Genomic DNA, 25,442 nt, shown 5'->3' with positions numbered 1-25,442 from the left:
GCTCTGACAACTTTCTAGTTTTGGCACTGAAGATTTGAGTTGAAGAACTAGCCGCACACTTTACCATAGTATTTCAGTACAGTTGCAACATGGACATTTTCTCTCCTTTGACTCGTTCACTCTACTGTCTTTGAAAACAAGTGTGGAACTCGTGGAAAGCTTTGGCAAAAAGAATGTTTAAAATTTGTTTAGTCATCTCTAACCTTTTCTCACTAAACAAGCCAAACCTGCAAGATTTCAACTCTGAAATTTAGTTGGATTGTTCTCATTTGCTTCCATATTCCGTGAAAATATGAACATTTTGCTATGCTTCTTTATTTAGTTTAATTTACACCACTAGACAACTCTATTTTATATCAACCACATCGCCCCGTGGCCCAACATTTCAACTCCCCCTCCCACTCTGCCGAGGACATGGAGGTTCTGGGCCTCCTTCACCGCCGCTCCCTCACCACCAGACGCCTGGAGGAAGAACGCCTCATCTTCTGCCTCGGAACACTTCAACCCCAGAGCATCAATGTGGACTTCAACAGTTTCCTCATTTCCCCTTCCCCCACCTCATTCTAGTTTCAAACTTCCAGCTCAGCACTGTCCCCATGACTTGTCCTACCTGCCTATCTCCTTTTCCACCTATCCACTCCACCCTCTCCTCCCTGACCTATCACCTTCATCCCCTCCCCCACTCACCCATTGTACTCTATGCTACTTTCTCCCCACTCCCACCCTCCTCTAGCTTATCTCTCCACGCTTCAGGCTCACTGCCTTTATTCCTGATGAAGGGCTTTTGCCTGAAACGTCGATTTCGCTGCTCCTTGGATGCTGCCTGAACTGCTGTGCTCTTCCAGCATCACTAATCCAGAATCTATTTTATTCAAATAAGTTTAAAAAAAAGTGAATTAACAGAAACACAGTTTATTATTCGTTGGTGGGAAAACTGCATGTGTTTAAGTAGGGGGAGATAATAGCATGAAATTTCATTTAATTAATAGTACATGCATTTCTACTTGTAGAACTGATTTAACTGTTTTCAATACACTTGCTATAAGCAGTCATTTTGACACTGCAAAATGAAGATGTTTGGGTAAGCAACTTTATATATAGTGATGAATCAGATTTTCCTGGGACTTGTACCATTGCAATGGTCCATTTTGTCATGGGGTACATTGAAGTGTACAAAATAAAAATGAAATTACTAAATAAGTTACATTCATTATGATGCTCCATATTTTCAAAGGTGTGTAGCCAAATGTTCAGTGTACCCAGGTCAAAGGAATCACAGCACCTGCACCATTAAGAGAAATAGCTAATTTACTTCATTTGAGCCAAGTTTATGCTGTTGCTTTTAGACTTAAAATAAAGGCAAAGGTATCTTAGCAGCAGACTGATTTCTTGCTTCAAGGTTGGCACAGAAAACAGAGTGAAATATCAAACCAAACTATATGCCACTGGGAGATTTATTGCTCATGGGGTCAAGTTAGAGAGTTGTGTGTTCAAACTCCATCTAGATGGCAGATTTTAAGCGTAGTCATTCAGAGAGATGCATTCACTCCCTGTCTTATTAGTGAGGTAAATGCCTTGTTCACTTGTAGCCAGTAGGTACCAAACGACCTGTGCAGAGTAAGATGGAGTCTGAGTGAAGAGGGGAGGGAGGCAAATCAAACAAAGGAAATGTTGAAGTTAATTGAAATGTTATTTGAACCGTTTTGAGTGTGGTTCCCCTGTAGTAACTGGTAATGAATACATTGGTCATACAGATCCTCTGTTTTGAAGTGGACAAGATGATTCAAATCAGTTATGTTTCATTTGCCAGTTTAACTGCTTTTTTCCATCTACGCTATCTTTAAGGTCAATTGGTTAGATTTCTCACTTCTGCTGTGAACAAACAACATGATATGCATCAGAATTGTAATGAGACTCCTCAGCATGATATGATATGAATATTGTAAGTTTCATCATAAATGGGGCTGAAAGTTGCTGACAGTTTTCAGGCTATTACAACCCCACTTTAGACAGGTACAGATAGTTAAAACCAACTCTAGGACTTCCTTTTGCAAATACAGGCCACTTCCTTGATACGGGGACATGCCATTTGCTGATAAGATCAAGCTGATTGCTTAACCATGACAATGAAAAAGATCTTGTGAGTTATTGAAGAAGAACACTTCTTTTTGTATTCCAATCAACATTTATCTAACAACTAGTGTGACAGAAAACAATGATTCATTTTAATTCTTTTCATTGTGTCATCTTAGCCTTCAAAACAATGATGCAATGTTTCTAAAATAATTAATTGGCTGTGACATGGACCAGGCCAGACCCCGTCAAAATATTTTAATATGGTGGCCTAGACCCTAACGTTTTTTTTTAATTTTGAGGAAGATGTGAAGTGGGTGTTCCAGGTGTGATGCAACTTGTCAAACCATTTGACTTTAAGCAAAGCAGAATTTATTTAAACACTGCAGTTGAAACGTGAACAAAAGAAAGTGGAATTTAAAACACATTAACTATTAGAAAACGTAAACAACCTGATACAGCAACTATTACTAATTATCTGTACCAATACAGCAACACCCCATGAATACATCCCTTGGCAAAAAAGATAAGTTCAAACACAGATTCTTACTGGCAGGAGGGAATAACATCCAGAGATTTCAGAAGGAAGTCAGAGGAATTCTTTACTGAAGCTTGCAACTCCCTTGGACTCTCATATCTTGTGACTGCTATAGCTAAAACAAACCAGAAGTAACTGAACTGGGAGAACTGGCCGCTCCTCTTTCATTGTTAAACTAACCTCTTCCTAGACTTTTCAGAGTCTCTGCCTTTCTGACCTCTCTTCAAAAAAGCTTGGGATAAAATGACCTTTTTAAAGTGACAGCATTATCACAGCTGTGAAAGAATATGAAATAATCACAGAATTGTAACAGTACCGAAGATATTCTGTAAAGGCATGTTCCTTGTTTGCAAGTAAACAAAGAAATGCAAGATTTTTAAGCACGCAATATTTGTGGCCAGAAACAGAACCTAGATGTTATTTACTAAATAAGAAAACAACTAAAGATTGATTCTGAACAGTCAAATTGTAAGATGGTGAATAAGTCCATCAAGAAACAATCAGGAAGGTGAAGTATAACAACTCAAATTTAAGACATGAACACACATTTATATAACTATACATGGAGATGAAATAACTAAATAGTACCTTAGTGTACAGATGTATTCTATCAGTATTTTTGCTTGCGCAAAACATGAAGCCATCGTAAACTGGAACACTGCTGTTGCAAGTGATATCAGATTGTTCTATATCAGAAAAGTTTGGAACACACACCATGATTAGTTCCTCTTAAAAGAACACACATTCAAATAAGGAAGGGGTGCGAACAAAGAACAAAAGTTAAAATATCAGACATTGCTGCTTGTGAACATGGACAGATTTCCTATAGTTGTTACACTTTGTAATTGAAACACCTGCTGACACTCAATTTAATCAGGATACTCTGCAAGAAATCAATGCCTTCAAGGCAGGAATCGTAGGGACTGGTTGGCAATTGGCAGAAACATGCAGAAATTGATGGGAAATTTGAATCAAATGCCACACTTCAGGGAAGTTTTTCTCATGACAACAGAAAAGGTGAAGGAGGAGCTGATAGAAGTCTTCCAGATTATCAGGGGTTGGTGAAGGGAGAAGATATTTCAGATATCCACAAAAAGCTTTAAATGTTCTGCACGCAGAACATTATTGGAACTCGTTGCCATAAATTGCTACTGAATTGTACATTATAACAAAGGCAATTAGTTCTTTAAAGAGAGGAACATTAAAGGGCAAGTACAGAGTGTATGATAATTCTGGACACTAAACCTTGTGAAAGGCATTTATAATGCACATTCATTAGAATTGTACTTGGGATTAAAGGGTTAATTTTGCAAATATATTGTTTTGGTTTGAATTTACTTATGTTTTAATGGTTAAGAGGTGAGCTAAATGGAGCGCCAATTGAAAAAAAACGTTTGTTATTTTATATATACCTAAAAATCTGTATTTTTTGGTTGGGGCAATCCGGAGCAAGACAGCGTGATACAGCATGGAAACAGACCCGACAGTCGAAGCAGTCCATGCCAATCATGTTCACAAATTGAACTAGTCCCACCTGTGTGCATTTGGCCTATATACTTTCAAACCCTTCCATAGCTCCTTGAAAGTGGAGTCGCAGGTAGATAGGATAGTGAAGGAGGCGTTTGGTATGCTTTCCTTTATTGGTCAGAGTATTGAGTACAGGAGTTGGGAGGTCATGTTGCAGCTATACAGGACATTGGTTAGGCCACTGTTGGAATATTGCGTGCAATTCTGGTCTCCTTCCTATCGGAAAGATGTTGTGAAACTTGAAAGGGTTCAGAAAAGATTTACAAGGATGTTGCCAGGGTTGGAGGATCTGAGCTACAGGGAGAGGCTGAACAGGCTGGGACTGTTTTCCCTGGAGCGTCGGAGGCTGAGGGGTGACCTCATAGAGGTTTACAAAATTATGAGGGGCATGGATAGTATAAATAGACAAAGTCTTTTCTGTGGGGTCAGGAAGTCCAGAACTAGAGGGCACAGGTTTAGGGTGAGAGGGGAAAGATATAAAAGAGACCTAAGCGGCAACGTTTTCAAACAGAGGTATGTGTATGGAATGAGCTGCCAGAGGATGTGGTGAAGGCTGGTACAATTGCAACATTTAAGAGGCATTTGGATGGTATATGAATAGGAAGGGTTTGGAGGGATATGGGCTGGGTGCTGGCAGGTGGGACTAGATTGGGTTGGGATATCTGGTCGGCGTGGATGGGTTGGACCGAAGGGTCTGCTTCCATGCTGTACATTTCTATGACTCTATAACTTACCCAAATATCTTTTAAACACTAACTGTACCTGCACCGCATTCCTGATGAACAGCTTATGCTCGAAACATTCACTCTCCTGCTCCTTGGATGCTGCCTGACTGGCTGTGGCCATTCAGCACCACACGTTTAGACTCTGATCTCCAGCATCTGCATTCCTCTCTTTCTCCCTGTACCTGCATCCACCATTTTTTCTGGCAGTTCATTCCACACACTAACCATTCTTTGTGTAAAAATGTTGTCCCTCATGTCTGTTTTAAGTCTTTCTCCTCTCACCCTAAACATATGACCCAGAAAAGCTTGCCTCTCTTCATAATTTGTTAAAGTGTGAGTGACTGAGAATTCTCAAATTCCACTATTTAAAGAAAAATAACAATTTCTTTCTTTTCTAACTCTAATAGTGAATATTAAACAAAATCTTCACAAATCCAAGCCCTCGTTTTCTTAACTATGTATTACGACATGAGGTTTAAACCTGACACACACAGAAGCTCACCTCGCACCGTCATCTGTTAAATTTTGATAGGCAAAGAACTATCCCAGAGGTCACTATTTAAAGTAAAAATTAGCAATTCTATTCTTTAAGTCCAACAGAGAACACTAAAACAACAGCTATTTACAACTCCTTTCTCTTAAACCTATCTTTTACCTCCCACTCTACAATATTGTTCCGATTAAAAAGCCCGGATTAGGATTTATATGAAAAAAATCACGTTTCAAAACCAGCCAGATTTGTCAATTCTCATTTGTAGATTTCACTCTTTAGATTTTTCTCCGGGCTTTCCAGGGTTGTCTCTTCTTCGCTCTTTTGCTGCATAACTTTTCTTATGGACAGGCACCTTTCAGACAGCTATTTGGCTAGTAGTCTATACTTGTTGGTTTTCTTGGCAGTTTTCCCCCAACTGTTCAAAATGTCCAGTTTTATAACCCAAAACATTAGATCATTTCATTGGTTTGATGTCATCAAACCACTAAATTCAAATTCGATTGGATTTTGGTATTTTGGGGCATTATTTAAACTAGGAGAAAGTGAGGACTGCAGATGCTGGAGATCAGAGCTTAAAAATGTATTGCTGGAAAAGTGCAGTAGGTCAGGCAGCATCAAAGGAACAGGAGAATCAACGTTTCCTGAAGAAGGGCTTATGCCCGAAACGTCGATTCTCCTGTTCCTTTGATGCTGCCTGACCTGCTGCGCTTTTCCAGCAACATATTTTTAAGCATTATTTAAACTGATTGGCCAAATTTGAATTTGTTGTGTACCACAGCAGTTGAACTGCACTATTGGTTTCACGGTCAAATGTTAAATTTTAAATTCTTTCAGCACACTCTATACCTCTCTAAGTCCGGTCTCTCAAAGGTACAGTACACATCTACACCTCCACAGCACTACTTCCTGACTCCAACTCTATAAAAATAATATGTTGTTCTAATAACACACTTATTAAAACATTACATTAACTTAATCTCAAGACCACACCATCTCTGTCTACTTCAGTGTTTTCATCCTTCCGGCTGAAAATCTCCCTGGGTCATCTTCTTTCTTTTTGCTGTGAGTAATTTTTACATGAAAAGGTACCATTGATAGAGAGTGTTTTCTAATTTCTTTGAGAGCAAGATGTTAGATAGGCAGTTAGTTCTATGATTCTACAGTAGTTGCTCGTTGTTCACTCTTTACCTAACATGGCTCTTCTTTCCCTTTCTTTATCTTCTGCTTCCATTTGCCTCGATCGCAATTTAAGGTTTTCTAACTCTACTGCACTTGTCAGTTTCTCTGGTATTCCAAAGTGCTTGACCAACTTCTTCATAATTTCAGCTTTGCTTGTGTCCCTGGATAAACCCAATTCTAATATATTTGCTAATTCCAACAGTATATCCTTCCTCCATTTTTCTGAACCATCTTGGCAAATTTGGGAAGCATCTTCAAACCCCTGAACCTTTTTAGTAATGTTAAAAGCCATTTCCCTAACTTTTAATTCAACCAACCACAAGTATCTGAAATTAAACAAATTTTTCTCACCTAAGTTTTATTTAAAGATCTGGGACATTATTCGCCAAGTGTTTAACTCTGCTGGGACCTTTTGTGCCTAAACCGGTTCAAGTCTTTCCAAATCCCTGACTAGATCTGTCTAAACCTTTCCAAAATTTGGATGATGAGCTCCCAAACTGTTTATAAAATCATGAGGGGCATGGATAAGTTAAATAGACAGGATTTGGAGATGCCGGTGTTGGACTGGGGTGTACAAAGTTAAAAATCACACAACACCAGGTTATAGTCCAACAGGTTTAATTGGAAGCACACTAGCTTTTGGAGCGACGCTCCTGATGAAGCTAGCGTGCTTCCAATTAAACCTGTTGGACTATAACCTGGTGTGTGATTTTTAACGTAAATAAACAGAGTTTTTTCCCTCAGGTGGGGGAATCTAGAACTAGACAGCATAGATTTAAGGAGAGAGGACAAAGATTGAAAAGGGACCCAAGGGGCAACATTTTCATGCAGAGGGTGGTGCACATATGGAATCAGCTGCCAGTGAAAGTGGAGCAGTAGGCAAGCAGGAGGCTGGAAGAACACAGCAAGTCAGGCAGCATTAGGAGGTGGAGAAGTCAACATTTCAGGAGACTCTTGACATTCACCTTTCCCAAGCCCTTCATGATTTTATAAATTTCAATAAGCTAACCCCTTACACTTAACACTCCAGTGAAAAAAAGTCCTAGCCTTTCCAGTGTATTTTGATATCTGAATCTCTCCATTCCTTTACCATCCTGGTAAATCTTTTCTGAACTCTCTCCAGTTTAGTAACATCCTTCCTATAACAGAGCAATCAGAATTGCATACAGTGCTCCAGTAGAGTCCTCACCAATATCCTGTACAACCTCAATATGATGCCCCAGCTCCTATTCTCAAAAGGTCTGAGCAATGAAGGCAAGCATGTTAAACAGTTTTAGAGCTTGGATATTTAGGAACAAGATATCATAAGACACTGTTTTACATATCTGGTAGGGGACATCTGAAACACTCAATCACAAAAGGCTTTTGACAGTGGGCCAATCTCAATGTTAAAGAGATTCATTTTTATTACTTCGGGTATAAAGTAGTACAGAGCAACTGTGGATAAATAAAGTTTAAGAACAGATGGTATGTTCTTATAGAAAGGCATACTGGGGTGTAGAGACTAAATGGCATATTCTTATTCTAAAATAGGATAAGTACCGGTTCAGGTATTGAATTGGTGGATGCTAGAATACATAGATCTATATAGCCAATATACATCAGGAAAATCAAATATTGTTCCGCAAGATGCTGTGCGTAAAGTACAATGCCAATGGAAAGTAAGTAATGTAAGATAAATAAGATTAGTGAATGAATTAGATACACTTTGGAGACATTTCTGAAATGGTCAGTCAACAAATGCTGCAAAACCTGCCCTTAAGAAACTAACTAATTTGGGTATAGAACATAGAGGAATTATCTATGAACTACTTGTATTCAAATTGAATTAAAGTCTGTAAATAGTTGCAGAATTAGAAATGAAGAACAAACTGAATTACCCTGTTGCTGTGGACTGGCGTTGCACATTCTTCCTTCAGTTATGGAAATATCATTGTTACTTTTGTCAACATTGAAAACTACATGCATTTCTTCAGACTTCACTGTATTGATGTGTAGTTCTTCACTATTTTTCTGCCCTGCGGGCGTACTTGATTCATCTTTTTCCTCATTTTCCTGGTCAGATAGGACAGTGCAGTCAGTGTCAGGTTGGGTTCCTCCTTTACATTCTTTTTCACGAAGATTTTCATGACAAGACAAATATTTTTCTTTTTCATCACCTGTGATAAGAAAAGCTTCAGGTTAAAACATTGCTAAAACATCAGATTAGATTAGATTAGATTAGATTCCCTAGTGTGGAAACAGGCCCTTTGGCCCAACAAGTCCACACCGACCTTCCGAAGAGTAATCCACCCATACCCATTTCCCTCTGACTAATGCACCTAACACTATGGGCAATTTAATATGGCCACTTCACCTGACCTGCACATCTTTGGACTGTGGGAGGAAACCGGAGTATCCAGAGGAAACCCACACAGAAACGTGAAGAATGTGCAAACTCCACACAGACAATCACCCAAGGCTGGAATTGAACCTGGGATGGACCTGGTTCTGACCTGCTAACCACTGAGCCACCGTGCCACCCCAAGTATCATTCAGAGCCTGGGACAATGGCGAGCCTGTAATGAAAGTATGGCGAGATTTGAGATTACTGACACAGTTAAAAATAAAGTCTGATTTTCCATCCAAAGCTTTAATGGCAAGATGACACTCACATGCAAGAGTGGTGAGAGGTGTATTGCATGTATTAGCATCTCATTACTACCAAATCTTAGCTCATTTGTGTGCCATTTGCTATTTTCTCAGGTAGGGGAGAGAAACTAGATGGTGACAATTCCTGACACCAAAATCTCAGTGGTAACTGGAGATTGCAACTTGTTCGTGTCTTCTCCAGGTCTCCTTCTTGACCAGCAGTTCTAAAACCTCAGAATGCTGCCACGATAGCATGGTGCATTCAAAATTCAGTAAGAAGCACAACATTGACAAAGTAATGTTGATCAAGATCATGGAGGAAAAGCTCCCATAAAATTCCTCTCAATTGACATTTGGCTGATATTTGGGAAAATTCAGCCCCTGAACACAATTTCAAAAGGAGTAACAACTTATACTGCATGAGAAACCAGATGCTGATTGCTTAGGAAATAGACTGTGATTGGTCAAAACATTGTATTCTGCATGGCACGAGGGATAATTTGCTGTTATTCTTTTATTTAATTGAAATGGCAGTGGGTCTGGACAAATTCCGCTTGCATGCAGAGGACTGTGTCTTGCACATGAATATATCAATGCTTCTACTGAGCCACAATGTGAATCTGACAGATAATCAGAACTGATTGTGTGTGTAATTCTTGGTACACACAGTACTATTTATTAAGTGCTGCCCATTCATAGAATCATGTCTAAAGATGGAGACTATGTTTTGAGTTTTGCAAACATGTGTTGGTTGAGTATTAATCGCACAGTACAAGAGAGGCTCTTCAGCCCATTGAATCTGCACCAACTAAACAACTTTAAATCTACGCTTGTCCCACTTTCCATCACTTTGCCCATCGATTTGAATGGTATGACATTTCAAGTGGTCATCGAAGTACTTTCTAAAGGTTATGAGGCTTCCTGCCACAATTGTCCTCCCAGGCAGTGCATTCCAGATTCTTCCCACCCTTTGCCTAAAAACATTTTTACTCAAATCTGCTTAAACCTCCTCCTGCTTTCATGGCCATTTATGCCCCTTATTATTGACCCACAGACTAAAGGTAATAGTTGCTTTCTATCCATCCTGTCGAGGACTGTCATAATTTTATACACCTCAATCAAACCACACCTCAGCCTTCTTTACTCCAAAGAAAACAACCCAAACTAATCCAGCCTCTCTTCACAGCTTTAATGCTCCAGCTAAGGCAACATCCTGATGAATCTGCATTGGAGGGGCTGCCGTGGAATCACTTCATTCCTATAGTGCAGATACCAGAATTGCACATAGTACTCTAGCTGTGGCCTAGCCAAAGTCCTGTACAGCTCCAAAATAACATTGTATGCCTCAACTGATGAAGTGTCCTGGATGCTTTCTTAATTAAACTGTCCTGTAGACAAGCATCCCAAGATGCCTCTGTTGCTCTTATCTTTCAAGTGACCTGCCCATCATTGAGTACTCCCCGGTCTTGTTACTTCCTCCAAAGTAAATCGTCTCACACTTTTCAGGGAAGGTGATGGCCCAGTAGTATTATCACTAGACTATAAATCCAAGGACCCAGGTAATGTTTTGGGGACTCAGGTGTGAATTCCGCCACAGCAGATGGTGGAATTTGAATTCAATAAAAAAACCAAGAATCTGTAATTAAGAATCTACTGATGTCCACAAAATCAATGGTTAGGAAAAACCCATCTGGTTCACTAATGTTCTTCAGGGAAGGAAATCTGCTATCCTTGTGTGGTCTGGCCTACATGTTATTCCAGACTGGTCAACCAACAGTCTGACATTGTCACACTCATGGAATCATACCTTACAGACAATGTGCCAGACACCATCATCATCCCTGGATATATCCTGACTCAACAGCAGGACAGATCAAGTAGAGGTGGCAGCACAGTGGTAAACAGTCAGAAGGGAGTTGCTCTGGGAGTCCTTAATGTTGACTCTGGAGTCCATGAAGTCTCATGGCAGCAAGTTAAACATGGGTAAGGAAACCTCCTGCTGAATAACACATATAGCCCTCAGCTGATGAATCAGTATTCCTCCATGTTGAACAATACTTAAGAGGAACTAAGGAGGATGGTAAGGGTACAAAATATACTCTGAGTAGGGGTTTTCAATGTCCACCACCATGAGTAGCTCGACAACAGTACTACTGCTGGAGCTGGTCAGGTCCTGAAGGACACAGCTGCTAAACTGTATCTGCAGCAGGCGGTGAGGGAACCAATCTGGGGGAAAAACATACTTCAACCATACCAAGCTGCCAAATGCAGATGACAGTATCAGTAAAAACTACCACCACGCAGTCCTTGTGGAGATGAAGTCCTGCCTTCACATTAAGAATAACCTCCATCATGCTGTGTGGCACTATCACCGTGCTACAGAAGGCTTGTCAGTCTGACATAGCATTATGACACAGACAGACTTTACACCTATTGTTTAAAAAACTTGAGCTATCTTGAGAATGTAATCTAAAAGAAGTTCTGGGATTTAAATATCAAAGAACAGAAACCAGCATATCCCATGAAAAGATGAAAGTTTAATCTAAGATTGTTCACTGTATCACTTCTCCATGACAATGGACTCCTTTGGCTATAAATTCCGTGAGCATGATCTTAACCTCCACAATCACCTGATGAAGGAGTGGCACTCCGAAAGCTAGTGTCTCCAAATAAACCTGTTGGACTATAACCTGGTGTGGTGTGATTTTTAACCTTGTCCACCCTAGTTCAACACCGGCACCTCCAAGTCATACAATTCGACAGAGTGTGACATCAAGGCTGCATTAATCAGATTGTGGCATCAAGGAGCTGTGGCAAAACTGTAATCAATGGGTATCAGAGGGCAAACTCTCTGGTGACCAGATTCATACAAAGCACAGAGGAAGATAGTCGTGGCTGTTAGAGGGCAGTCATCTCAGCTCCAGGATATCTCTGCAGGAGTTCCTAAGGATAATGTCCTCAGCTCAACCATCTTCAGCTGCTTCATCAATGACTTTCCCTCCATCATTAGGTCAGAGTGGGGATGTTCACCCATGATTGCATAATACTCAGCACCATTTACGACTCCTCAGATACTGAAGCAGTCCATATCCAAATGCAGCAGGATCTGAAAAATATCCAGCCTTGGGTTGACAAGTGGCAAGTTCCAAATATGCCACACAAATGCCAGGCCAGGAGTATCACCAATAAGAAGTATCACCAATAAGTGTTACCATCATTGAATCCCCTACTGTCAACATCCTGGGATTTAACATTGATCAGAAACTCAAGTGAACTCACCATATAAACACAGTAGCTACAAGAGTAGGCCAGAAGCTTGGAATACTTTGGCGAGTAACTAACCTCTTGACTCTTCAAAGTATGTCCACTATATACAAGGCACGAGACAGGAGTGTGATGTAATACTCGCCCAGTTGCCTGGATGCGCGCAGCCCCAACAACTTAACAACTTAACTCAAGAAACTTAACACTATACAAGACAAAGCAGCCTGCTTGATAGGTACTACATCCACAAGCATCCACTCCCTCCACCACCAACCATCTACAAGATGCACTGCAGAAATTCATCAAAGGTCCTCAGATAGTTCCTTTCAAACCCATGAACAAAGAAGGAGAAAAAGGTAGCAGATATATGGGAACACCACCACCTCCATGTTCCTTTCCAAGCCTCTCACCATCCTGACTTGGAAATATATCACTGTTCCTTCATTTCTGTTGGGTCAGAATTCTGGAATTCCTTCACGAATGGCATTATGGGTCAACCCACACAGCAGAGCAAACAGGGACAGGCAATAAATGCTGGCCAGTCAGCAACAGCCACTTCCCGTTCTCAGGGTTAAATTCCACGGCCGCTGATCTGCTCTTCTGACCACCCATCTATATCTTCCTCGAACCTAAGACCTCCTTCCTCACTATCAACCACCTGACCAAAATTTGTGTCATCCAAACCCTTGCTTATCATATGTAATGACAAACAATAAAAGGACCCAACACTGATTGCTGTGATACACTGGTCTATAGTCCTACAAACCCCACTCTCTGTCTCATAACCGTAGGCCAATTTTGGATCCAAATTAGAAAGCTCCCCTTCCCTCTTACCTTCTTTATCATTCTCCCGTGTGGGACCTTGCTGAAATCCAAATAAATCAACTGTACAAACCTCATTCACAGACCTGATCACCTCCTTGAAAATTTGATCAAATTTGTTAGGCATGACATCCCTCTAATGAAGCCATGTTATTTCTGAACAAACCTTGCCTCTCCAAGTAAAAATTAACTATCTCCTTCAGAATTTTCTCCAATAGTTTCCCTGCCACTGATGTGAGACTGATTGGACTGATATTCACTGGTTTGTTTGAGCAAACTTCTTGAAAAGTAGGATCACATTATACAGCACAGGAACAGACCTGCTATCCAACTCGTCCACACTGATCAAGCATCAATGGACTTGAGGTTCTTGAGCAGATTAACATAAGGAATGAGGAGTTATCAGAGGTTTTGGCTTAAAGGTGGACAAAACTCCAGGTGAGAGGAGAGTACCATTTGCCAGCATTTGGCCCATATCCCTCTAAACCCTTCCTATTCATATATCCATCCAGATGCCTTTTAAATACTGTAATTGTACCTACCTCCACCACTTCCTCTGGCAGCTCGTCTCATATACGTACCACCCTCTGCGTGCACTGCAGAAATTAATTAAAGGTTCTCAGACAGTTCCTTCCAATCCACAATCCCTTCCATTTAGACGAACAAGGGCAGCAGATATATGGGAACACCACCACCTTCAAGTTCCTCTCCAAACTGGTTACGCCTCATGTCCTTTTTAAATCTTTCCCCTCTCACCTTAAACCTATGTTGGATCTACGTTCTGGCTCGAGGGGAATTAAAAATTTGGATCAGAGTCCCTGTAATTTTCTCCCTCGCCTCTCACAGCATCCTGGGATACAACTCATCCAGACCTGGAGTTTGTCCACCTTTAAGCCTGCCAAAACCGCTGATAACCCCTCACTCCCTTTGTCAATCTGCTCAAGAACCTCAAGTCCATCTTGCCAAATTCTGGACTACTTCCTCCCTCTACTAAGTGAAGTACTCATTTAACACCCGACTAATGGCCTATGGCTCTACGCACAAATTGCTCCTTTAGCCCCTACCTCTTTCCCTGATTACCCTTTCCCCTTAATGTTATTATATACAGTTGATATATTTTGGGATTCTCCCTAATCTTACCTAAAAGTAGTTTTTCATGCCTCCTCTTTCCTTTCTTCAGTTCCCAATGCACTTTCTATACTCCACTTGAGCTCTGTTCGTATGCTGCCTTTGTACCTGTTAAAAGCCTCTTTTTCCCTTTGTATCCATTCCTGAATATTGCAAAACATCCATAACTCTCTGGCTTTGTTGTCACTCTGAAGGAAAAATGTTGGGCCAATATTCTCTCCAATTCCTTTCTGAATACCTCCAATTGTTCTGCTGTAGATTTATCCACAAGCAGCTGTTCCAAATCTACTTTGACCAAATCCTGCCTCATTTTAATAAAATCTGCTTTCCCCAATCCAAAACCATTTTCAAGCAACCATCCTTTTCCTTAACAAACTTAAAACATATGCATATGGTTAGTACTGTGCTTGTTGTGGACAGCTGAAGAGACATGCGGTTCTGGTACATACAATACACTTGTTATTGGCAGGTATGGTGACCTAGCATCACAGTAGCACTGAAATTAGTACACCACATTACTCATTGGTGAGGAAGGCCAAATGTCTTCTGAGTTGACAGTAGCATTCTGCTCTAGGAGGACTCCATTGTGTTGCTCTCCATGGTCGCAATATGAAACACTTTTTTTTTGAGACAGCTTACCTTTCCAGGGTAATTTGAGGTAGCCTGGGCACCCTTAAGGACTGAAAGCAGCAACCTTCAGCCGTTCATTTGCATGACGTACATCAAGCAATTTGATCGGGGTAGTCAATTCCTGCAAGTATTTTTTTCACTATCAAACTTAGGTGGTGAGCAAATGGCTAGAGCCCTATTCACAGAGTTGTTGCTAAGGTCAATCTAATCTTGTGGAGCTGTCGGAATACCAACACACATACTGATCAGTGGTGGCCAGCTAATTGTAGACTGTGGTCGAGAACCTTATTTGCTAATTTATCAATTAGCATGTTGAGGAAGTAGAGTTCATCAGGTAGCTTAATTCAAAGGTGAATTTGAGCATGGCATTGAGTTCATTCAGGTGAAACCCATTAAGAATTACACTAACAACCAATTTAAGACCATAAGTCAAGCTTGCAACGTGGCTCACTTACACTTGCTAGACATTGTGCCTTTTTAATTAAACAAAGGCCTGGGGACATGGTTCTCATGTCTGACGGCACATCCTGGCTGATCAGAGTCAACCCTGCCTTTTTAAAATTTAAACAAAACTTTGGGGTATCTGTGCCTTCTCCATGACAACATCTTGACTAATTAGAGTCCACTTGCCAATCAATCAGCACCTGTTTCTCATGAATATAAATTGTAGCTCCCTTTGAAAAGTGGTTGCCTTCATCTGTCCCCAATGAGTGAAAGGTGAAAAGATTTGATAGCAGTCACTTTTTCTGCAATATTAGTTGCTTATTGACAGAAACAGAAAATAGCAGTCAGCCTTTGTAGTACTAAGATAATCATCACACTAGCATAAAATACATTGTCCAAGTACCAGAAGCTTTCCCATGAACAATTCACTGAAACACCAGTATATTTGATTGAGATAAAACACTAATAAAGTATTCTTTGTTCAATAAATATTTTTGATAAGAAATTTGCTTGAAGATGAAAAATTCAAAACAGATTCTTACCAACACCTTGCGGAGTTTCACACATTTCACAGTAAGACAGAAAGATATTATTTGTAAATGTGCATATTTTGCAATTCCATGTTTTTTCAGTTACAAGCAATTTTCTTGAGGTAGCTTGTGCTTTGTCCAGGAAATTTTGAGTACGATGAATTCTAATTGTGGATGGTGTCGGCCCACCTTTGGCCTTGTTCTTTTTTGATCTTGCGTGATTTTTCATTGGTGTGAATAAAGATTTAAATCGTTTAGTCTGTGGTTCAAATGTATCTTTTAACAGCAGCTCATCATTGTTCGTTTCGGATATTGCTTCATTCTCATTTTCATCACCTCTTGCATTTACTTCATCTAGTTTTCCTTGCGATTGCTGAGGTGAATTGGGGGGATCAGGTGATTCCTGCAGCTCGAACGTATCAGAAAACTGGCTGACTGGTAAATCTTGAAGGGTTCTCTTGCGTTTCTCCCTGGAGTCAGGTTTTGATGAAAAGAATGAGCGGATGTCATGCTGTTTTTCTTTCTCAAACTGAAAGGGAAGTATAATTTACTTCAAAAGAATGACAAATCAACTTAACTACAAAATTAGAAATCTGTAAAGCTTAACAGCCCATTAATTAATCTTTCATTAAATCTGCAATAATCCACATTGTATTTGGAAAGTCTAAGCACGAGTTAAAGGCACCTATCAAATTCAACAGTTACTGCAAATGCCAAGTCTTTAATGGGATAATTGGATTTATCTCAAATTTCAGAAGTGACAATTAAAAACGCCTCATCTTCTGCCTCAGAACACTTCTATGCTACCTTCTCCTCACCCCCCCTCTCATTTATCTCTCCACTCAGCAGGCACCCTGCCTCTATTTCTGATGAAGGGCTTTTGCCCGAAACGTCGATTTTCCTGTTCCTTGAATGCTGCCTGACCTGCTGTGCTTTTCCAGCACCACTCTAATCTAGACTCTGGTTTCCAGCATCTGCAGTCCTTGTTTTTACCTACACAATTAAAAACATATCAATGCAAAGTGTTGTGTTCTATACTGGTAACTCAAAACTGCTATTATTTGTAGAGCATTTATCTTACTGTTGAATTTTAAAATCCTATATACTGTCTTTTATCTGGATAAATAATTTGATCAGAAATATTCTGATCGACCAAGATGTGCTATAGGACATGAGAACCAGGTCCCCAGGCCTTTGTTTAATTAAAAAGGTACAATGTCAAGCAAGTACAAGTGAGCCACTTTGCAAGCTTGACTTATGGTCTGAAATTGCTTGTTAGTGTAATTCTTAATGGTTTTACCTTAGCGAGCTCTATGCCATGGTCAAATTGTCTGAAGGAAGGCAGCTCTAGGAAATATTTTGCAATTTACAAATAACAGATTAATGGCAGCAAGCAGGTACACAAATCAAGTTCTTATAGTAATATCCGAGAGTGGCTATTACAGAGTAGCTCCAGTGGTTTGTGAACATCAATCGAATTTGTAACTTTAATGACTGCTTCAGCTGTGCTTTGTTTTTTATTGCGTATGACAATTTTGAACATATTTCTTGATTTTTCTCACTACCACGGTGGAAAAATTGGATGCAACAAAGATGGTGAGATAAACTGAAAATGCACTGACATCACACATCATGAAAATGTATAACTGGCACGATAGTATTAATATTAACAAAGCGATAACATGAAACAGAATTTTCTACAAATTAGGAGAACTAAAAAAAATTGCTATTAGTATCTAGCTTTGAAAAATTACTATTCACATCACATATAGCACAGTTCAATTACTTACATGGGTGAAGAACACTCCGTCTTCAGCTGCTGAAAAATTTTTATTTGGCACCCAGGCCAATGCATTACTCAAGAAATCCCACTTTTCTTTATCTCCCTCTTCCACTTCTAAGTGTTGCTTTATTCCATTTAATGTGTTACTTGTTACACGAGTCTGTAATTTAAAAGGAGAAAGTGAGGTCTGCAGATGCTGGAGATCAGAGCTGAAAATGTGTTGCTGGAAAAGCGCAGCAGGTCAGGCAGCATCCAAGGAGCAGGAGAATCGACATTTCGGGCATGATTCCTGAAGAAGGGCTCATGCCTGAAACGTCGATTCTCCTGCTCCTTGGATGCTGCCTGACCTGCTGCGCTTTTCCAGCAACACATTTTCAGCTCTGTAATTTAAAAGCAAAGTAACTCATCTCTCATGAATAAATGCAGGAGATAATTTGGTAGTTTGACTGAGCCGACATATTTGAAAACGAACGAACATATCTTTAAACTTTAAAACTACTCTAAATTCATTATAATTTCTGCACTTTAATCATTCATTTTCTCAAACTCAGCAGTACAGGTTTGGACCAATGCCTCATAATTGAAGTTTGAACTTTGTTATCTCACAATTATTCTCTGGCCATCATCTTTATGATCCTACCTGGTAGCTTGAATAAGAGACTGTTTATTAAGTTTTAGCTAACACTAGAAAACAAATTACTTTAGTATGCGGCAAGAGGGAGTGAACCAAACAATACACATTTAAGAATAAAGAATCTTAACTGGTTTCTTGAAACCTGAAGAGATCAGAGATGCTAGTATAATTTTTTATGATTTGTGATCAACAATGTTCAAATTAGTTCTGGGCTATCGCTGAGATTACTAGGGTGGATTCATTTGAACATATTGTCTTCGAAGATGTTGGCAAGATATGAGTTTATAGAAAACATTGATGTACTAGGGTTGGAATAATGGATTCTGAAAAGATAGCACAGAGCAAGTAAGTCATTATGTTTGTTCTAATTTACAAAAAGTCAGAGGAGGCAGGAGGGGCTTTGACAATATTTCAAACTTCTGTTCAATTGTGCAAGTTACAAAGGTAATATTTCAGGATTAGTGAGCTGGATAAACTTGACAATTAATGACAAGTTAATCAAAAGCAGAATCCTTAACAGAATTTTAATCAGAGTACTTAGATGTGAAAGTCATGTTGCACTCATGGGGCAAGAGCTATATCACGTTTTTCAAAGAATGTATATATGGTTAGGACTTTGGTGCAAGCGGAAATTTTAGTGTGGCAAAATAGGGACTTTGCTAAACAGTGCGAATGATGGTAAAAGGCAGGGAAGCAGACAGGTTCGTAGAATGAGAATGCATTGGCAGTTGGAATTCAAAGTGGATGTGGATGATGCATTCATTTGAAGCGGAAAAGAATGGGAGTTTACACTCAATGCAAAGACACTGGAAAATATGGGTGACAAAATAATTCAAGAATTCCATTTATGATTATTTATGAAAGTGCAGGCAGATAAAGGCATCAAAAATGTATAAACATAATACAAGAGTAAAGAGGACATGCTAATTTGTAAAAGATTGTTTTTAAGCAGTGCAGTTTTGAGGCCTCATTGTAGAAAAGACTTAAATGCCACTGAGATAGCATTGTGTGAAATCACCTAGAATAGGAGTCTGTTTTGTATCTTTGCATACTGCCGTTGCTGTTTGAATTCATGTATTGCTGGACATCGGAGTGCATCTGGGAAAATTAAGAAACAGGGAAATTCACAACTAATCTTGGAGGAACCTGTTTGGAAGAGGTCACAGCACAGAAACAGACAAGTCAATATTTTTAGGTGTGGCTTACAGAACGTCTGCAGTAGTGAGTAGAGTCAGTTCTTTCTTGATTATATGTTTTAATGAGATATGTCTCTTGATTAAACTTAAAAATATATGCCATAAGCATAAAGTTAGCCTGGAGCAGTGTTTTGTAGAGGAATAAGACAGTGCTATTTTCTGCGTCTGTAAACTGGAAGAAGCAATAATGACCTTTAGTAGAGTGATATGCTCTTCTTGTTGGATGTGAGAGTTTAGGGAGAGTTTACAGGTTACGGAGGATTATATCTGCAATAAATGCCATTGGTTGCGAATTCTATTAGATTGAATGGATCTGTTGGAGATTCAGTTAGAAATAATAAGGAATTTACAAGAGCAAGGAGGTATGATGGATGGCAGTTACAGGAAGGGAAAAAAACTTGCAGATCCAAGTATGCTATTTTGGAAAATGTAGGGGGTGATGGATTCTCAGGGAAATGTAGCATGAACAGCCAGGTTTCTGGTATTGAGACTGGTTCCAATGCAATGAGGGGTACGCCGGGTTCCAAGAGATCAATTGTGTTAGTCGACTCTCTAGAACCGAGGCACAGATAGACGTTTCTGTAGCCAGCAGCAAAAAGTCAGAATGATGTGTTATTTCCCTGGAGCCAGGATCAAGGATGTCTCAGGGAGAGTGTAGAATATTCTCAAGGGGGAGAGGGATGAGCAGGAGATCATTGTACACCTTGGAACCAATGACATAGGAAGGCAAAAGGATGAGATTCTGAAGGGAGAATATATAGAGATGGGAAGGAATTTAAAAGGAAGATCCTCGAGAATAGTAATATCTGGACTACTCCCAGTGCTGTGAACTAATGAGGGTAGGAATAGAAGGATAGAGCAGATGAATGCATGGCTGAGGAGCTGGTGTATGGGAGGAGGATTCACATTTTTGAATCATTGGAACCTCTTCTGGGGTAGAAATGACCTGTACAAGAAGGACTATTTGCACCTGAATAGGAAGGGGACTAATGTATTGGCAGGGAGATTTGCTAGAACTGCTCAAGAGGATTTAAACTAGTAAGGTGGGGGGTTTGGGGTCAGGGACATAGTGAAGAAAGAGATCCATCTGAGACTGGTACAATTGAGAATAAAGGTGAGTCAAACAGACAGGGACAAAGCAGAGAACAAGGTAGGACTGACAAATTAAACTGCATTTATTTCAATGCAAGGGGCCTAACAGGGAAGGCAGATGAACTTAGGGCATGGTTAGAAACATGGAACTGGGATATCATAGCAATTACAGAAACGTGGCTCAGGGATGGACAGGACTGGCAGCTTAATGTTCCAGGATACAGGAAGGGCAGAAAGGGAGGTAAGAAAGAAAGGGGAGTGGTGTTTTTTGTTAAGGGATAGCTTTACAGCTGTACTGAGGGAGGATAGGCCTGGAAATACATCCAGGGAAGTTATTTGGTTTGAACTGAAAAATAAGAAAGAGATGATCACCTTATTGGGATTGTATTATAGACCCCCCAATAGTCAGACCGAAATTGAGAAACAAATTTGTAAGAAGATTGCAGTTATCAGTAAGAATAAAAGGGTGGTTATGGTCGGGGATTTTAAACTTTCCAAACATAGACTGGGACTGCCAGAGTGTTAAGGGTTTAGATGGAGAAGATTTTGTTAAGTGTGTACAAGAAAATTTTCTGATTCAATATACGGATGTACCCAATAAAGTAGGTGCAAAACGTGACCAACTCTTGGGAAGTAAGGCAGGGCTGGTGACTGAGGTATCAATAGGGGAGCACTTTGGAGCCAGTGACCATAATTCTATTAGTTTTTAAATAGTGATGGAAAAGGATAGACCAGATTGAAAAGTTGAAGTTCTAAATTGGAGGAAGGCCAATTTTGATGGTATCAGGCATGAACTTTCAAAAGCTGATTAGGGCCAGATGTTTGCAGGTAAAGGGACGGCTGGAAAATGGGAAGCCTTCAGGAATGAGATAATGAGAGTCCAGAGAAAGTATATTCCTGTTCGGGTGAAAGGAAAGGCTGGTAGGTATAGGGAATTCTGGATGACTAAAGAAATTGAGGGTCTGGTTAAGAAAAAGAAGGAACGCTATGTCAGGTATAGACAGGATAGATCGAGAGAATCCTAAGAAGAGTATAAAGGCAGTAGGAGTATACTTAAGAGAGAAATCAGGAGGGAAAAAAAGGGACATGAGATAGCTTTGGCAAATAGAGTTAAAGAGAATCCAAGAGGTTTTTACAAATACATTAAGGACAAACGGGTAAGTAGGGAGAGAATAGGGCCCCTCAAAGATCAGCAAGGCGGCCTTTGTGTGGAGCCGCAGGAGATAGGGGAGATACTAAATGAGTATTTTGCATCAGTGTTTACTGTGGAAAAGGAATTGGAAGGTATAGAATATAGGGAAATAGATGGTGACATCTTGCAAAATGTCCATATTACAGAGGAGTAAGTGCTGGATGCCTTGAAATGCATAGAAGTGGATAAATCCCAGGACCTGATTAGGTGTACCTTAGAACTCTGTGGGAAGCTAAAGAAGTGATTGCTGACCTCTTGCTGAGATATTTGTATCATCGATAATCACAAGTGAGGTGCCAGAAGACTGGATGTTGGCTAACGTAGTGCCACTGTTTGAGAAAGATGGTGAGGACAAGCCAGGGAACTATACACAAGTGAGCCTGACGTCGGTAGTGGGCAAGTTGTTGGAGGGAATCCTGAGGTACAGGATGTCCATGTATTTGGAAAGTCAAAGACTGATTAGAGATAGTCAGCATGGCTTTGTGCATGGGAAATCAGGTCTCACAAACTTGATTGAGTTTTTGGAAGAAGTAACAAAGAGGATTGATAAGGGCAGAGCTGTGGACGTGATCTATCTGGACTTCAGTAAGGTGATCGACAAGGATTTCCATGGGAGACTGGTTAGCAAGGTTAGATCTCATGAAATGCAGGAAGAACTAGCCATATGGATACAGAACCGGCTCAAAGGTAGAAGACAAAGGGTGTTGAAGGAGGGTTGTTTATCAGACTGGAGGCTTGTGACCAGTGGAGTGCCACAAGGATTGGTGCTGGGTCCACTATTTTTCATGATTTATATAAATGATTTGGATGTGAGCATAAGAGGAAAGTTAATAAGTTTGCGGATGACACCAAAATTGGAGGTGTAGTGGACAGCGAAGAAGGTTACCTCACATTACAACGGGATCTTGATCAGATGGGCCAATGGGCTGAGGAGTAGCAGATGGAGTTTAATTTAGATCAATGTGAGGTGCTGCATTTTGGGAAAGCAAATCTTAGCAAGACTTATACACTTAATGATAAGGTCCTCGGGCGTGTTGCTGAACAATGAGACCTTGGAGTGCGGGTTCAAAGCTCCTTGAAAGTGGAGTCGCGGGTAGATAGGAAAAGTGAAGGAGGCATTTGGTATGCTTTCCTTTAATAGTCAGAGTATTGAGTACAGGAGTTGGGAGATCGTGTTACAGCTGTACGCGACATTGGTTAGGCCTCTGTTGGAATATTGCATGCAGTTCTGATCTCCTTCCTATCAGGAGAATATTGTGAAATTTAAAGGGGTTCAGAAAAGATTTACAAGGATGTTGCCAGGATTGGAGGATTTTAGCTATAGGGAGAGGTTGAACAGGCTGGGGCTGTTTTCCCTGGAGCGTCGGAGGCTGAGGGGTGACCTTATAAAGGTTTATAAAATCATGGATAAATAAGTAGACAAAGTCTCTTCCCCGGGGTGGGGGTGTCCAGAACTAGAGGGCATAGATTTAGGGTGAGAGACCAAAGATATAAAAGAGACCTGAGGGGCAACTTTTTCACGCGGAGGGTGGTACGTGTATGGAATGAGCTGCCAGAAGAAGTGGTGAAGGCTAGTACGATTGCAACATTCAAAAGGCAACTGATGTGTATATTAAAAGGAAGGGTTTGGAGGGATATGGGCCGGGTGCTAGCAGGTGGGACTAGATTGGGTTGGGATATCTTGTCGGCATGGACGAATTGGAGCGAAGGGTCTGTTCCCATGCTGTACATCTCTATGACTCTGTGTCTCTGTACACTTGTGCTTTGGGAAAAGTGGGGAAGTTTTAGAAGGATTAGCAGATTGATTTTAACTTGTGTGAATGGTGTCACAAGTCATTGAATCATATAACGTCAAGTGTGATGCTGGAAAACCACAGCAGGTCAGGCAGCATCTGAGGAACAGGAGAATCGATGTTTCAGGCATAAGCCCTTCATCAGGAATGAGAATCGCTGTCTTCTCCTTAGAATCATACAGCACAGAAATAGACCCTTCGGTCCAACCAGTCCATGCCAAATATAATTCGAAATTAAACAAGTCCCAACTGCTCCTGGCCCATAACCCTCCAAACCTTTCTTATTCATGTACATATGGGCGGCACAGTGGCACAGTGGTTAGCACTGCTGCCTCACAGCGCCAGAGACCCGGGTTCAATTCCCGCTCAAGCAACTGTGTGGAGTTTGCACATTCTCCCTGTGTCTGCGTGGGTTTTCTCCGGGTGCTCTGGTTTCCTCCCACAGTCCAAAAATGTGCAGGTTAGGTGAATTGGCCATGCTAAATTGCCCGTAGTGTTAGGTGAAAGGGTAAAATGTAGGTAATGGGTCTGGGTGGGTTGCTGTTCGGAGGGTCGGTATGTACTTGTTGGGCCGAAAGGCCTATTTCCACACTGTATGTAAACTAATCTAATATCCAAATGTCTTTTAAAAGTTGTAATTGTACCCACACCCACCACTTTCTCAGCGTATTTATTCCATACACCAACCACCCTCTGTAAAATATTTGCCACTCATGCCTTTTTTAAAATCTCTCTCCTCTCACCTTAAAAATGTACCCCTTAGTCTTAAAATCCGACATCCTAGGGAAAAGACAACTACCATTAACTCTACCTTTACTCCTCATTAAATTTATAGACTTCTCCACTTCAGTGAATAAAGTCCCAGCCTGTCCAGCCTTTCTTTATAACTCAAATGTTCCATACCTGGCAATATCCTGGTAAATATCTTCCCCAACTTAATAATATCCTTCCTATAACTGGGTGACCAGGGCTGGACACAGTATTCCAGAAGAGGCTTCAGCAATGTCCTGTATCACGTCAAAATGACTTCCCAACTCTTATACTCAAAGGAGTGAACAACGAAGGCAAACGTGCTAAACACCTTTTCAACCACCCTGTCTATTGTTTATCTTAAAGTAGCCAACAAGCTCTGGAATGAGACTCAAACCAAGGGCTCTGATTCAGAGGCAGAGTTATGATCGATTAATCTAATATAATGATTTAGAATATTAAGATTATATCCTCAGGAGCAGAAAAAGAGATTCAAGTGAGATTCAGAAAACTATGAAGAATTTTAACATAGTGCATTGTAATTGAAAAGCATATGGGATCCTTGGGTTTATAAATTGAAGAATTGCATACAAAAGCAAGGATGTTGTACAAAATCTTCGTGAAGGTTTGAGGGTTAGAGATGAGGGGGTAAAGTTTTGAGATAACTGGGAAAGTAATTAGACTGAAACAAAGACTTCTTCATGTAGCATGTTAAGATCATCTGGAAAGCACAGGCTCAGATGATGGAAGTGGATTCAAATGTAAATTTAACTTTCAGAATTAATTAAATATATAATTGGAAAGCAAACACGAGCAGGGCTAAGCATCAGGGAGTGTAACTAGTTACAAAGGATATAAAATATAGCTTTACGAACCAGTCCATGCAGATATTAATGCTGTGGTTCTGTTCGCAGAGCTGGAAGTTTTTGTTGCAAACGTTTCGTCCCCTGGCTAGGCGACATCATCAGTGCTTAGGAGCCTCCTGCGAAGCGCTTCTTTGATGTTTCCTCCGGTGTTT

The 25,442-nt window shown here is 40.4% G+C and overlaps 1 protein-coding gene across 6 annotated transcripts in view; it reads right to left on the bottom strand.

The window, feature by feature from the left end:
• The window catches only part of zranb3 (zinc finger, RAN-binding domain containing 3), a 178,628-nt gene that overhangs the window by 30,592 nt on the left and 122,594 nt on the right, over positions 1-25,442 (bottom strand). For 5 of the 6 annotated variants that reach the window (XM_043694034.1, XM_043694033.1, XM_043694038.1 and 2 more), the window contains 4 exons: positions 17,775-17,927; positions 15,997-16,513; positions 8,416-8,694; positions 3,200-3,297 (listed from right to left, as the gene is read on the bottom strand). In XM_043694034.1, the coding sequence (XP_043549969.1) occupies positions 3,200-3,297; positions 8,416-8,694; positions 15,997-16,513; positions 17,775-17,927 (1,047 nt within the window). The remainder of the gene's footprint in view (positions 1-3,199; positions 3,298-8,415; positions 8,695-15,996; positions 16,514-17,774; positions 17,928-25,442) is intronic. The other variant, XM_043694035.1, reaches the window with a different exon arrangement.

This window comes from Chiloscyllium plagiosum, chromosome 7 (genome assembly GCF_004010195.1).
Source record: "Chiloscyllium plagiosum isolate BGI_BamShark_2017 chromosome 7, ASM401019v2, whole genome shotgun sequence".
NCBI classification, from domain to species: Eukaryota; Metazoa; Chordata; class Chondrichthyes; order Orectolobiformes; family Hemiscylliidae; genus Chiloscyllium; species Chiloscyllium plagiosum.
The sequence above is the reverse complement of the archived record's forward strand: the minus strand, read 5'-3'. Positions and strand labels throughout refer to the sequence as shown.